The sequence below is a fragment of the Rhincodon typus genome, chromosome 9 (genome assembly GCF_021869965.1).
Source record: "Rhincodon typus isolate 14 chromosome 9, sRhiTyp1.1, whole genome shotgun sequence".
Taxonomy (NCBI): Eukaryota; Metazoa; Chordata; class Chondrichthyes; order Orectolobiformes; family Rhincodontidae; genus Rhincodon; species Rhincodon typus.
The window spans coordinates 90,749,166-90,762,076 of NC_063340.1; the positions used below are offsets into that span (position 1 = coordinate 90,749,166).

Below are 12,911 nucleotides of genomic sequence, written 5' to 3' on the forward strand. Positions count from 1 at the left end.
AGGGGCCATACCGGACCAAGTTAGAGACCCAAACCTACCAAACAGAATTCCGCTGTCTATGGCAAGGCCTAAATGACATTATAGGATATAAAATGAAACCATGTAAGATAGCAGACAATGACCCATCCCTCCCTGACACGCTCAATGCTTTCTATACTTGGTTTGGGCAGAATACCACCAGCATGGCGACACCTGCCCCAATAACCCCAGACAGGCCAGTTCCCTCTGTGACCGCTTCAGAAGTCCGATCAGTCTTCCTGAGAGTCAACCCACGGAAAGCAACAGGCCCAGACAGTGTCCCCGGCTGAGCACTCGGATCCTGTGCAGCCCAACAGGCAGAGATATTCACCGACATCTTCTACCTCTCCCTCCTACAAGCCGAAGTCCCCACCTGCTTCAAGAAGACCACCATCACCCCCGTACCCAAGAAAACACATACAGTATGCCTTAATGATTACCGCCCAATAGCTCTGACTTCAATAATCATGAAGTGCTTCGAAGGGCTGGTCTTGGCCTACATCAGCTCCAGTCTCCCATCCTGCCTCGATTCCCTACAATTTGCCTACCGACGTAACAAATCCATAGAGGATGCTTTATCCCTAGTCCTGCACTCATCCCGAGAACATCTGGACAACAAATACACCTATGTCAGACTGCTGCTCGTTGACTACAGCTCTGCCTTCAGTGCCATTATCCCCTCCAGACTTATCTCAAAACTATGTAACCTTGGTCTTGGCTCTGTCCTCTGCAGCTGGATCCTCAGCTTTCTGACCCATAGGCCGCAATCAGTGAGGATAGGTAACTGCATCTCCTCCACAATAACACTCCACACTGGAGCCCCCCAAGGCTACATCCTCAGCCTCCTACTGTACTCCCTGTACACCTATGACTGTGTTATTTTAAATTCCAAATAAACATCTTGTGCATGTTCGCTGACGACACCACAGTAGTGGGATGGATATCTAACAACGATGAGTCAAAATACAGAAGGGAGATGGAGGGCTTCGTGACATGGTGCAATGAAAACAAACTGTCTCTGAACGTCGGCAAAACTAAAGAACTGATCATGATTTCAGAAAGAAACGAGGAGAACACACCCCATTTACATCAACGGAACGGAGGTTGAGAGAGTGAAGAGCATCAAGTTCCTCGGAGCAATGATAATCAGTGATCTGTCCTGGACTTCCCACGTAAATGTGACAATCAAGAAAGCATAACAACACCTCATCTTCCTCAGGCAGCACAAGAAATCTGGCATGACTATAAGGTCCCTCACCAACTTCTAAAGATGCACCATTGAAGCATACCCTCTGGGTACATAACAGCCTGGTATGGCAGCTGGTCTGCCCAGGACCATAATAAACTGCAGAAGGTGGTGTGCACAGCCCAGACCATCACGGAAGCCAGCTTTCTATTCATGGACTCTTTTACATGGCTTGCTGCTGCAGAAAGGCTGCCAACATCATCAAAGACCCATTGCACCCTGGTAATGACCTCCCACAACCTCTTCCGTCAGGCAGAAGACATAGAAGCCTGAATACATGCACAAACAGGTTCAGGAACACCTTTTTTTCTGGCCGTTACCAGACTGTTGAATAGACTTTACCCTCAAATAATGTAACCTGTATGCCTCCAAGACTTTTTGATCTGTACATCCTTTGCTTGCTGTGATCTGCCTGTACTGCTCATAAACAAAGCTTTTCACTGTATTTCGGTACAAGTGACAATAAAATCAATCAATCAAACAGCACCAGCAGTCAGCATGTCAGGCATCTGTGAGGACATACCTAGCTGAGACCCATTTGCCTTTTGGCGAAATGTATTTAACTCTTTCAATGATGGGTTGTGGTGGAACAAGTTAAACCCCATGACATGCAGAAGTACTTTTATTCGTCTATGATAAATTTGTGTCTTTGCTGTTTTCAGACCAGCCAAAGGCAGTAATACTTCATCTTGAACATTGTTCTGTGATATCTTCAAGGTTACCAATCCTTAACCACCTGCAGTGAAAATAGTTTTAATTTCTCAAGAATCTCCATTCCCAGTAAAGTCTGAAGTTCATGGATTCTAATCATATTTGAGCACTGAATACATACTGACACTTCCTGGGTAGTGCTGAGAGAGATGTGGGATGAGAGGTCCGAGGACTCTATTGATGATGGCCTGGTCAATCTTCACCCCTAACCAATATCTGTATTAAGTACTAAACTCTGCATTTGTCTCATTGCTATTTGTGGGACCTTTCTGTGCACAAATTAGATCATAAATCATAGAATCCCTACAGTGTGGAAACAGGCCCTTCGTCCCAACAAGTCCACACTGACCCTCAGAGCACCCACCCAAACCCATCCCCCTATAACCCACCTAATTTACACATCCCAGAACACTACGGGCAATTTAGAATGGCCAATCCACCAAGCCTGCATATCTTTGGACTGTGGGAGGAAATCGGAGCACCCAGATGAAACTTAATTTGCCCAGAAAGCAGTGTTTGCCCTTTTAAAAGATAAATTTTGAGGAGCACATTGGAATCACAGCATTTAAAGGTTCATGAAACAGCCTGTTGGATTTCTGTCAGACTGCTATGTTGTAAGATTAAAGGTGGTTTGGATAATAGCATGAAAGGCTGGGGGAATCATACTCCACAGTTCTTGTGAAGCATCTAATCCGTGTATTTTTCGATGGTCTGAGTGTGGTGTTTCTGTGCTGTAACATTGAGTAATTCAGGATGAGTGGGTAATGTTTTTATGGCAATGTTTTAAGGCAATGTCGCTGAATGTTTTTAAGGCAAGGCTACATAAATTTTTGAACAGTAAAGGAGTTAAGGGTTATGGTGAGTGGGCGGTTAAGTGGAGCTGAGTCTCAAAGATCAGCCATGATTTTGTTAAATGGCGAGGCAGGCTTGAGGGGCCAGATGGCCTACTCCTGCTCCTGGTTCTTGTGTTATTGCTTATGTTAATATTGTTTACTGAAGCTTTAGTGGTTTGTGATCATGTGATGGAGCAAGCCTGCAGGAGCTGTGATGCAACTGAGAAGCTTCCCGGAACTAGGTGATGTAGCTAAGTGTTTCAGTGGTATTGCAACTTCTGAAACATCTTGCAGCGGAAATTCCAAGTGTTGCAGAACGTTGAGAATTTCTCCTCTCTTGCTTGCGCTCTTCCCTCCGCCACATTGTCGGCCTTGTGGCACAGTGTTTGTCGAATCCGTACAATGCGGAAAAGGGCCATTTGGCCCATTGAGTCTGCACTGACCATCCGAAGAGCATCTCGCGCACACAACCAGCCCTCAACCCTATACTGTAACTGCACATTTACCAAGGCCAATCCACCTAACCTGCACGTCTTTGGACTGTTGGAGGAAACCAGAGCACCCGGAGGAAACCCAAGCAGACAGGCTGGAATCAAACCAGGATCCCTAGAGCTGTGAGACACCAGCGCTAACCACTGTGCCATGTTTTCTCTACCTCCTGAAATTGCACTTCTCCAGAGGTGTTAATAACATGCCTGAAGTTATTTTCTAATTGGTCTGTTCAGAGATAACTTATACACTTCCTGGAGTATGTGGGACTTGAACCTGGGCGTCTCCTCGTCCAGAGGTAGAGATATTGCAACTGCACCACGAGACCCCTATGACTTACTTGAACAGTTTGATTGTAACTATGTATCATAGGTGGTTCACTAAGTTGATTCTGAAGTTGAGAGGGTTGGCTTACGAGGAGAGTCTGAGTAGACTGGGACGATATTCATTGGAATTTGGAAAAATGCGGAGGGGGAGAGCGATCTTTATAGAAACGTATAAAATTATGAAGGGGATAAATAAGATAGAAGCAGGCAGGCTGTTTCCACTCGGCCATCCTGGGCCTCCTGTAGTGCCACAATAACACCACATGCAAACTGGACTAACAACACCTATTCCGCCTCGGGAACCTATAGCCTAGTGGCCTCAACATAGAATTCACCGGTTTCAAAATATCCCCATCCCCAGCCCCATCCCATGTCCAAACCCCTCCCCCCAACCCTGCCTCTTTGACTTGACGCAACCTAACCTTCTCCTTCCCCACCTATCCGCCCAACCCTTCCCATTGACTGGTCCTCACTAACTGTACCTGCATCCACCTATCGCCATCCCACCTACCTACCCCTGGCCTCACCCCTCTTCCCTTTTATTTATTTCCCAGCTCCCTTCCCTCTCCCAGTCCTGGTGAAGGGTACCGACCTGAAATGTCGACTCTCCTGCTCTTCCGATACTGCCTGACCTGCTGTGTTCTTCCAGCTCCACATTGTGTTAAGGTTGTTTCCACTGGTGAGTGAAAGTAGAACTGGGGGCTTAGCCTCAAAATTAGGAAGAGCAGATTTCAGACTGAGTTCAAGGAGGAGCTTCTTCATCCAAACTGTGAATCTGTGGAATTCCCTGTCCAGTGAAACAGTTGAGACTACCTCATTGAATGCTTTTAAGTCAAAGAGTTATGGTGAGCGGGTAGGTAAGTGGAGCTCAGTCCACAAGAAGGTCAGCCATGATGATCGAGCAAGTTCGACGGGCTAGTTGGCCTACGCCACCTCCTATTTCTTATGTTTTTACATTTGGCTGTTATCAGTCACATGTAGATAAAACATCTTGATTTAATCTTTGAATTTGCCAACTGAGGGACTCAATTACCACCTCTATCCTCTCAATCTGCTGTAAAATAATTGTATTTACTGGTTATCTGATCCCTTCTCCCAGTATTAAAATGGTTTCACTGATTATACTGATAATTCCAGATGTTTTATTATGTCTTTTATGGCTTTGGGCAAATTACTGGGCTGTTGATACACACACTCGTATAGTGTAACATTTAATAATAAGTTGCATCAATTGAACAAAGCAGGAAGGATAATGAATATGTGTTGATGACTAATTTTAGTAGTGGTACCTGGACGTCCTCCGTAAACCAAAAACAGTGGAATCAAAGCCAATTATCTATTGTGTGGTTTAAATATCAGCAAAGTCTGCACCTAGTTATCAGATTATAAAGTGCTGAATAGAAAAACATGCATCCTCTGGACCTGCAGCACAGACTGACTCACCTCGTAGTCTGGGCAGTGAGTTACTGTGGCATTGACTGGCTTTGAGTTGTCTTACTCCGAGAGCCTGGGTTCAGAATTAGCTAATCGGCATCCATTATAAATTATTCAAAGCAACTGCTCGTTTGGTGGTAGTATGTGGGTAGTCAGTTGCTAACCTGTTGTAGTTTTGACCTGGACTTTCTGAATTTATAAATCGTTTGAACCAGATGGGAGGGGTTGGTAAGTTCAGTAAAAAGAAACAGTGTTGAATCTTGATGCATAGGATCTGTGCTGGCCCTTTTTAAGAAGAATCAGTCAGTGCTTCTTTCTGCAATGTCATCTTTTTAGTATTGTAACAGTCCCCTTTTTGGAAGGCTGCTATTAAATCTGTATCATTGATCGTGCCAAACAGTGTATTCTTAATCCTCTCACCTGTTGCTTAGAGTATTTTTCCTGTGTCTCCTGTGGTTCTTTTGCCAAGCACCTTGAACATGTGACCTCCAATTATTGACCCAACAGTTTTTTCCTTCTAAACCTTGTGAACCCTTCAAAATTTTTAAGAGTTTCAAGCAAACCTGCTGTTGGGTTGCTCTGCATCTAATTGTTAGATTAAGATCAGTCGAGACCAGTGATCTCTTCTGATCTCAGTATCAAAGTTACTTTTCTACTTGCGTTTTAATTGTACCCCTGGTGCTCCTGAGCTTCAACTTGCACAGGCTGAAGATTGGAGAAGAGTTGTGCTAAAACGTGGGCTGTTCTCTCCATACAGTAAATGACTTCTTCCCAAGTTTCCCATTTCCCCTCCCCTGCACACACCAGGCATTTTGCTTCATACAAGCTTCATTCCATTCCCTGTTCATTTCACTCCGTCAACAGACCCTTCTAATCCTTTCTCCATTACGTTTATCTAGCTTCGCTTTTTAAATGTACGTGTGCTATTTATCTTGACCATTACTTTTAGCAGTGAGATCCATATATGCCCTCTGCTTCTGATCACCCCAAGTAGAAACACAAGAAGAAACATGCAGTTAGCGCTTTCTGTCTTGTACCCATCAAGACAGATACAAAACTGCTAAATTGCAAAGTGAGTGATGATTTATACTGTGAGGAAAACAGTACTGATTTTGAGGCATTGCCATAGAAAGTGTGCCTTGGAGATCGTCATTAAGAGTCGAGACCATGCAGCAGTCTATTGTTGCTCTGTTAACTCTGGTGTTCGAGCACCTGACCTCGTCAGTTCAAGGTAAAAAAACTATCCCTCCTTTTAGAAATGCTCCAGTTCTGCGCTGGAAAGTGACTAAGTGGAAAAGTCATTCTAATTAGAGTGTGGTTGCTCTGTGCTCTGATGAAATCATCCTTTTGGTTTCTTGACATTGAGAGATATGGGACTTGTGTGGAGAAAGTAGAATTCAGGTACAAGGTCAGCTATAATTTAGTTTGAGGCCTGTACGAGATAGCTTGGAATTCTGTCGTACTTTAGTTGTTTTTGTGTCCATTTTGTAGGTCTGAGGGGAATACTCATTACTGGAATAGGAGGAGCTGTGAGTTTTTTATCTTTATAAAGGAGATAATTTCTTAGGATTGAACTCTGGAAAAGCTGTCACTTCATTGTCTGTTCTAGGTCTCTCACTGAGAATGTATGTACCCTGAATGGAGATGGTGTTGCAGTTTTATGTTAACCTTACTGAATTTTTTACACAAAGGATTAGACCGTAGCGCTGCGCCCTTCTTTATAGTCAGCAAAACACTTCACTAAGTGAGGCTATAATTGATTTTATTTACAGGAAATAGCATTGCATGATGGTCTCATGATATCCATCAGTTAAATGCAGATAAAGCAAAACTTGTGGCTTGTTATATATTGGAAAGCTTGTCACACTTTTGATCTTTGTAATATGAAAAGAATCTGTCCTGATCAGTAGAGGTACTGGGGAAGTATTGAAGACATTTACCAGAATGACATCAGAACTGGAGGCTTTTCGCACCAAAGCTCATGGTCCTCAAAAATGAATGTCATGAGATATATAAACTCACCCTACACTGTTAGCCAGGCTTTCTGTCTATTTTCATAATCACTGAAGAAATTATTTCAACGGGCTATACAACACAGTGGTGATGTGAAAGTTTTGTTTGGTACATTATTTGGTGTCCTGATGTGACTAATTGTATTTCTGATTAGTTGTGAGAAATAAATGTTAGATCCTGTCACTGTGTACAAAATCTTCATTGTTTTAAGAGACTTCATATCTGTCATACTTGCTGATCTTGTCTCTGGACGGGTGGCTCGCCACTTAAATATTTGCTTTTAATCTTGTGTTTGTTCCTGTCCTAATCTGATCAGCACATAGGAACAGGAGTAGGCCATTCAGCCCTTGAGTCTGTTCTATCATTCAGTGTGATCGTTGCTGATCCATGGCCAAACTCCATATCCCTGCCTTTGGACTGTATTGCTTCATGCTTTGTGCTTAGCAAAAATTTATCTATCTCAGATTTAAAATCAACAGCTGATCAACTATTCACTGCCATTTGTGTAATTGAGTTCCAACCCTCTACAATGCTGACATCTCTCCTGAATGGTCTGTCTAAGAATTAGGGCCAATGTCCCCTCGTTCTCAAATTCCTAACAAGTGGATCTTTATCTAACCTGTTTTCCTGTTAGCATTTTGAAGACTTCAATCAGATCACTCCTTAACCTTTTAAATTTTGGAGAAAACAGGCCTAATATGTATAATCTCTCCTTAAATTTAAATCCTGAAGTACAGGTATCATTTTTGTAAACCTACGATGTACTCCCTCAAAGATGAATATGTCCTCAAGGTTTGGTGTCCAGAGCTGCACGTGATACTCCAAGTGGGGTCTAACTAGTGTTTTGTATAGCTGTACCATAACTTCTGCATCTTTGTACTCCAGTCGTCTAGATATAAAGACCAGCATTCCATTGGCTTTCTTGATTATTTTCTGCACTTGGTTATGTTCTGCATTATATTATGTTCTGGAATTCTCTCCCTGAGGGCTTTGTGGGTCAACCCGCAGCAGCTGGACTGCAGTGTTTCAAGGAGGCAGTTCACCTGAACCTTCTCAAGGGCAACAAGGGATGGGCAATAAATGCTGGCCCAGCCAGCAAAACCCACATCTTAGCCACATGAATGAATAAAAACAAAAATCTGCTTGTGACATTTTAAAGATCTGTGCACCCGAGACACCAAGTTCTTTTGGACACCCACTGTATTTAACTTCATACCATCTAGAAAGTACCTTGATCTATTCTTTTTCAGTTCAAGATGTTTTGTGGCTACCATTAGAACAACATGGCCGTTCACAAACTCTTACCAGAAACCCTTTTTCTGGTTGACTTTCCCCTCAACAGCCAGAGATCAACAATGGGCGTTGTTTTGTTATTGCTGCTGATGTCGCTGGTACCTTTGTCTAACTTGGTGTGATAACCAAATGACCTTCTTAATGCTTTTGTGTTGCAGGGAGAAGATTGTCAGCTTGGAGTTCATGCGGAAGTACATCCACGTCGCAAAGATTGTTAAACCTGTGCTCACTTCTGAGGCAGCAAATTACATTGCAGAGCAATACTCCAATCTGCGCAATCAGGACCAGATGAGTTCTGATATTGCTAGGGTTTGTGGATTAGTTATATCACTAGCTTTTCACAAAGAATTCTTTGAAGCTATTTCACTTATTTCCTACTCATCTTTCTTTATGTTGCTGCACACCTTGATGGCGGGTCCCAGGTATCTGGGTATGAGTGCTGTCCCTCAGAGCTTTGTGGGTTAATGGATTAGGCATGTTGAGGCCCCTTGTTTGATGCTTGTGCACTTGAAGTGGGGAATGCTGTATGCTGGTGGCTGCTGCTAGGTCAATCATGCTTACCTCAATGTTTGTGTGAGAGAGGGTGATGTTTGTGAGAAAGGGCTCCCGAACATTATGATCAGCTGATCCCACAGCCCTGCTTTGGCCATGTTTGTGCTGTAGTGGCTCTTGGTAACTTGTTGAGCCAGCCTACTCATTGTAGGTATATCATCCACTTCAGAGCATCTCTTCATGTTGTCATGTCCTGGAAGCCTGTATCATTAGGCAGTGGTATTTCAGGTTCCTTTTAGGAAAGGGGAGGGGAGCCCTATTTCACATCTTCAGTTTTGTGCTTGGGTACTTCTGTTACTATAACGTCAGTGACAGATTCTTGATAACTGCTGGAATTTTGTCCTTCTATCCCACGCTTGCCCATATAAGGGATTGGGGTGCCAAGCTGTTACATTGCCATTCTATTTTAAAGGTGAATAGTTTCAAAGTAAAATGTCACTGCATTTGATTTCCTCCTACTCTTTGCCTCAGTCTGCCCCCACTCCAGTAGTCGGTGTCATGTGTGTTAGACATAGTGCATGTTCATTATATCATAGCTTGATCTGCAAAGTGGATTCTTCATGCAAGCTGAGTTTTAACTAGTCATGTTTTATCTCTGTTTCTCTCTTTCTCCCCCTCCACCATTCACCCACCCACCCACTCACCCAATTCAGACTTCACCTGTCACAGCCCGAACTCTGGAGACATTGATCAGATTGTCAACCGCTCATGCCAAAGCCCGCATGAGCAAGACAATAGACATGCAAGATTCAGAAGCAGCAGCTGAGCTGGTTCAGTTTGCGTACTTTAAGAAGGTGAGAACATCTGTGTTGCAGCGGACTTTTAACAGTGCACTCCACAGTTACTGAGGGCTTAATTTCTGGTACACCAGTGTTTCTGATAATGCGGACTATAGAAAATTGTAGCACTCAAGTGAGTTGAGGTCTAGGTCAGGTGAGCAATGATCTTCTTGAATGGTGGAGCAAGATCGAAAGGTCTACTGCTCCTATTTCTCATGTTCTTATGCAGTGGCAGTTTCCCAAAGTGGGAGGAGATGGGACCTCAAGTGGGACTGTGAGCTCCCCTGGAGTTGTAGAGATTCTGCTCTACTTTCCTACTTTCAAGCCTCAAATTGAAGTCCCAGTGGGAGAAAGTTTGGGTAGCATTGTGCTATGGTAACACCATTGGAATCAGTGTACTGATTGTAATAGAAAACACCTTGCCCCCCTCCCCCCAGCAAGAAGATAAAAACAGAAAGAATTGCAGATGCTGTAAATTGGAAATAAAAACAGAAATTGCTGGAAAAACTCAGCAAGTCTGGCAACATTTGTGGAGAGAAAGCAGAGTTAGTCTTCTGGGTCTTCTTCAGAACCAAGATCAACTTTGGCTCAATAGAGAGTGTAAGAGGGCATGCCAGGAGCAGCATCAAACATACCTAAAAATGAAGTGAAGCTGCCAAACAGGACTAATTGCCTGCCAAACAGCATAAGTGATAGACAGGACTAAGTAATCTTACAATGAATGGATCAATCTAAACTCTAGTTTTGCCTCATTACTACATAAATTAAACCTTTTCAAAGATATCTTCAAAGATAGGGGGAGCCCAGCACATTACTGAAAATATCCCAGCTTTATCTTTTGCACTAATCTTCAGCCTGAAGTGTCAAGTATGAAATAACTTCACAGAGGCTGGTATCCCGTCACTGAGTCATCCTTTATTTACAAGTGGAAAGTCCTTGACGCTGATTGAGTTCCTACAGAGCCAGCTCTGGGTGTCAGGATGTCTGACACTCCTGTTTGTGTCAGTCAGCCAGGGCTGTCCAATGGGGGCTGATAATCTGGTGCAGTCAGGGAATTTGTATTCTGTGAGGTCCACCTAACTGACCTTGTTGCAATCACTAGAGAGTGGGTGATCGATGTTGGCCTCTTCTAGAGGTATAATAATCCAAGACTGATCAACTCTGTGTTAGTTTCACATACAATGCACAAATCACATTAGATTTGAGCTCTTTTACAAGCAGGTCAGAAATAGCAGCTTGCACCAACCCTGCTGGAAATTTGCAGATTGTGACGCTGACTAAATGCCCAGTGGCAGATGATCTTTGGCTTCAGAGTAGTTTTCCAACCACATTCCCCGTGTTGCTTTTTAAGACAGTAGCAGTAAAGGATGATTAAGGAATCAAAGCATTTTGGCATTTTAATTGGTTTTATCCTTGAAAACTCTAGAGTTTTACTCTTGCTAGAATGCTGCCTTGTGTCAGTGTTTGTTAATTAGCTTAGATTGGATCACAGCATTCAGCAAGTGATACACCCAAGGAAAAAGTTAGAAGGGTGCTTGAGAGCAGCATGCATGGGATGTGGACGTCACAGGTTGGGCCAGTATTTATAATCCATCTGTACTTGCCCTGGAGGTGGTCGTGGTGAGCCACTGAAGTTGGGCTATTAAGAAGCGAATTCCAAGACTTTGACTGAGTGACCCTGAAGAAAGGGCGACATATTTTTAGTTCAGAACATTGTGTATCTTGGAGGGAAGTTACAGTTCAGCATCATGCCGACACTGTAGAAGAAGAATCTGGGTTAAATGTTTTGAGCTGTGTATATCAACATGCTGAAGGGAAAGCCAATTATTATCACACCCTGTAGTTCTGTTTCATATTAATAGGAGCAGCCTAAATATACTGCTGATCTGATCCTATTTCTGCCACGGAGATCCAATTGCAGAAGAATCTTCACATTCCCAGCCAGACATCAAGCTCTAATGTTATATTTTGTGTAGGTTTTGGAGAAAGAGAAGAAACGTCGCAAAGAAGAGAGTGATGTGGAAACTGAGGAGGAAGAGGTAATCCAGGATGATGGAGATAGCAAGAAGAGGTAAGAGTATACAGTGCAAGAATGAGCACAGAGTACTGTCAAGTTCATGCTTTTATTATTTGTTTACCTGTGTGCATCAAATAAGGTGTATCCAAGACCACTGGTTTAATCAATCTTTGTTCTTGATTGCTGCTGCACACTGTAGGAGTTCACTGTATTCGTAGATGGGGCCCTGTTTTGTGAAGAGGGCCTCTGATATAAGGGTGAAGTACTCTCCTGATCAGTAATGCGGATGCAATGAAATGACAGTTTTTGAGAGATTTGCATGGCACAGGCTCAACAGTCTTTCGTTTGACATTGGTTGCTGCCTTCTCTTCCTGTGTATTAATGGGTGCCCACCCAAAAAGCTGAAACCTCGTCTCAGTTGGTGAGACAGTAACTGGGAGAGTTGTGTTTGTTTGCACTATATGTAATAAAGCACTCAATTCCATTCATCTTAGGAGGAAAAGCCAAACTAAAGATGGTGAAAGCAGGAAAAGGAGACGGGAGTTGAAGGAGGGTGAGCAACATGATCCCTATGACTTCAGTGATGCCGAGGGAGAGACTCCCGATAGTAAGTCCATTTCTTCTCTCCCTGCAGGCAGAGTGTCTGAGAGACCGCGTTCACTGGAGAGGTGGGCTTCCTGTTTGCAGGTTGGATTGCCTAGTTAGAGGTGACTTGGCTGTTAATCACCAAAGTCTTTTGAGCAACCAGAAAACAAATAATATTTTGAGTGTCGAAAAGTGCAGTTGCCAGCTTTGAGGTTGGTTAATCAATAGCTAAGTGGTAGTGATTAGCTATTAAATCTGACAGGGATGTTATATCTTGTCTAGTCACAAGGTTGGCATAGTAGTGACCTGAACTGAGCTGGGTGTTCCTGTGCATAGCTCCTGGGTGTTACACAAGCTGTAAATTGTTCTGCTGCTTAAATGTATACTTCAGATAGTGTGTTGATTATTAATGCCCTTCTTACTGTTCTCATGAATTAAGACTTGAGGTAGTATGAGGGTCTGAGTTTGGACATTTCTGCTGTGCTCCTAGAGGAATGATGGTTGTACATGAACAATGATCCCTATCTTTCAAAGCTCAGCAGGTGAGATGGGTGATCACTTCCCCAGTGGACAATAGGTGTGTTCGCTTAGGCATAAATTCTCTTTTTCCCCCCC

The 12,911-nt window shown here is 43.3% G+C and overlaps 1 protein-coding gene across 2 annotated transcripts in view; it reads left to right on the forward strand.

Annotated features, from left to right (window-relative positions):
* mcm3 (minichromosome maintenance complex component 3) overlaps positions 1–12,911 on the forward strand; it is a 42,916-nt gene that overhangs the window by 25,094 nt on the left and 4,911 nt on the right. The window contains exons 12-15 of one of the 2 annotated variants that reach the window (XM_048601252.1): positions 8,522–8,672; positions 9,569–9,709; positions 11,671–11,765; positions 12,206–12,318. In XM_048601252.1, the coding sequence (XP_048457209.1) occupies positions 8,522–8,672; positions 9,569–9,709; positions 11,671–11,765; positions 12,206–12,318 (500 nt within the window). The remainder of the gene's footprint in view (positions 1–8,521; positions 8,673–9,568; positions 9,710–11,670; positions 11,766–12,205; positions 12,319–12,911) is intronic. The other variant, XM_048601253.1, reaches the window with a different exon arrangement.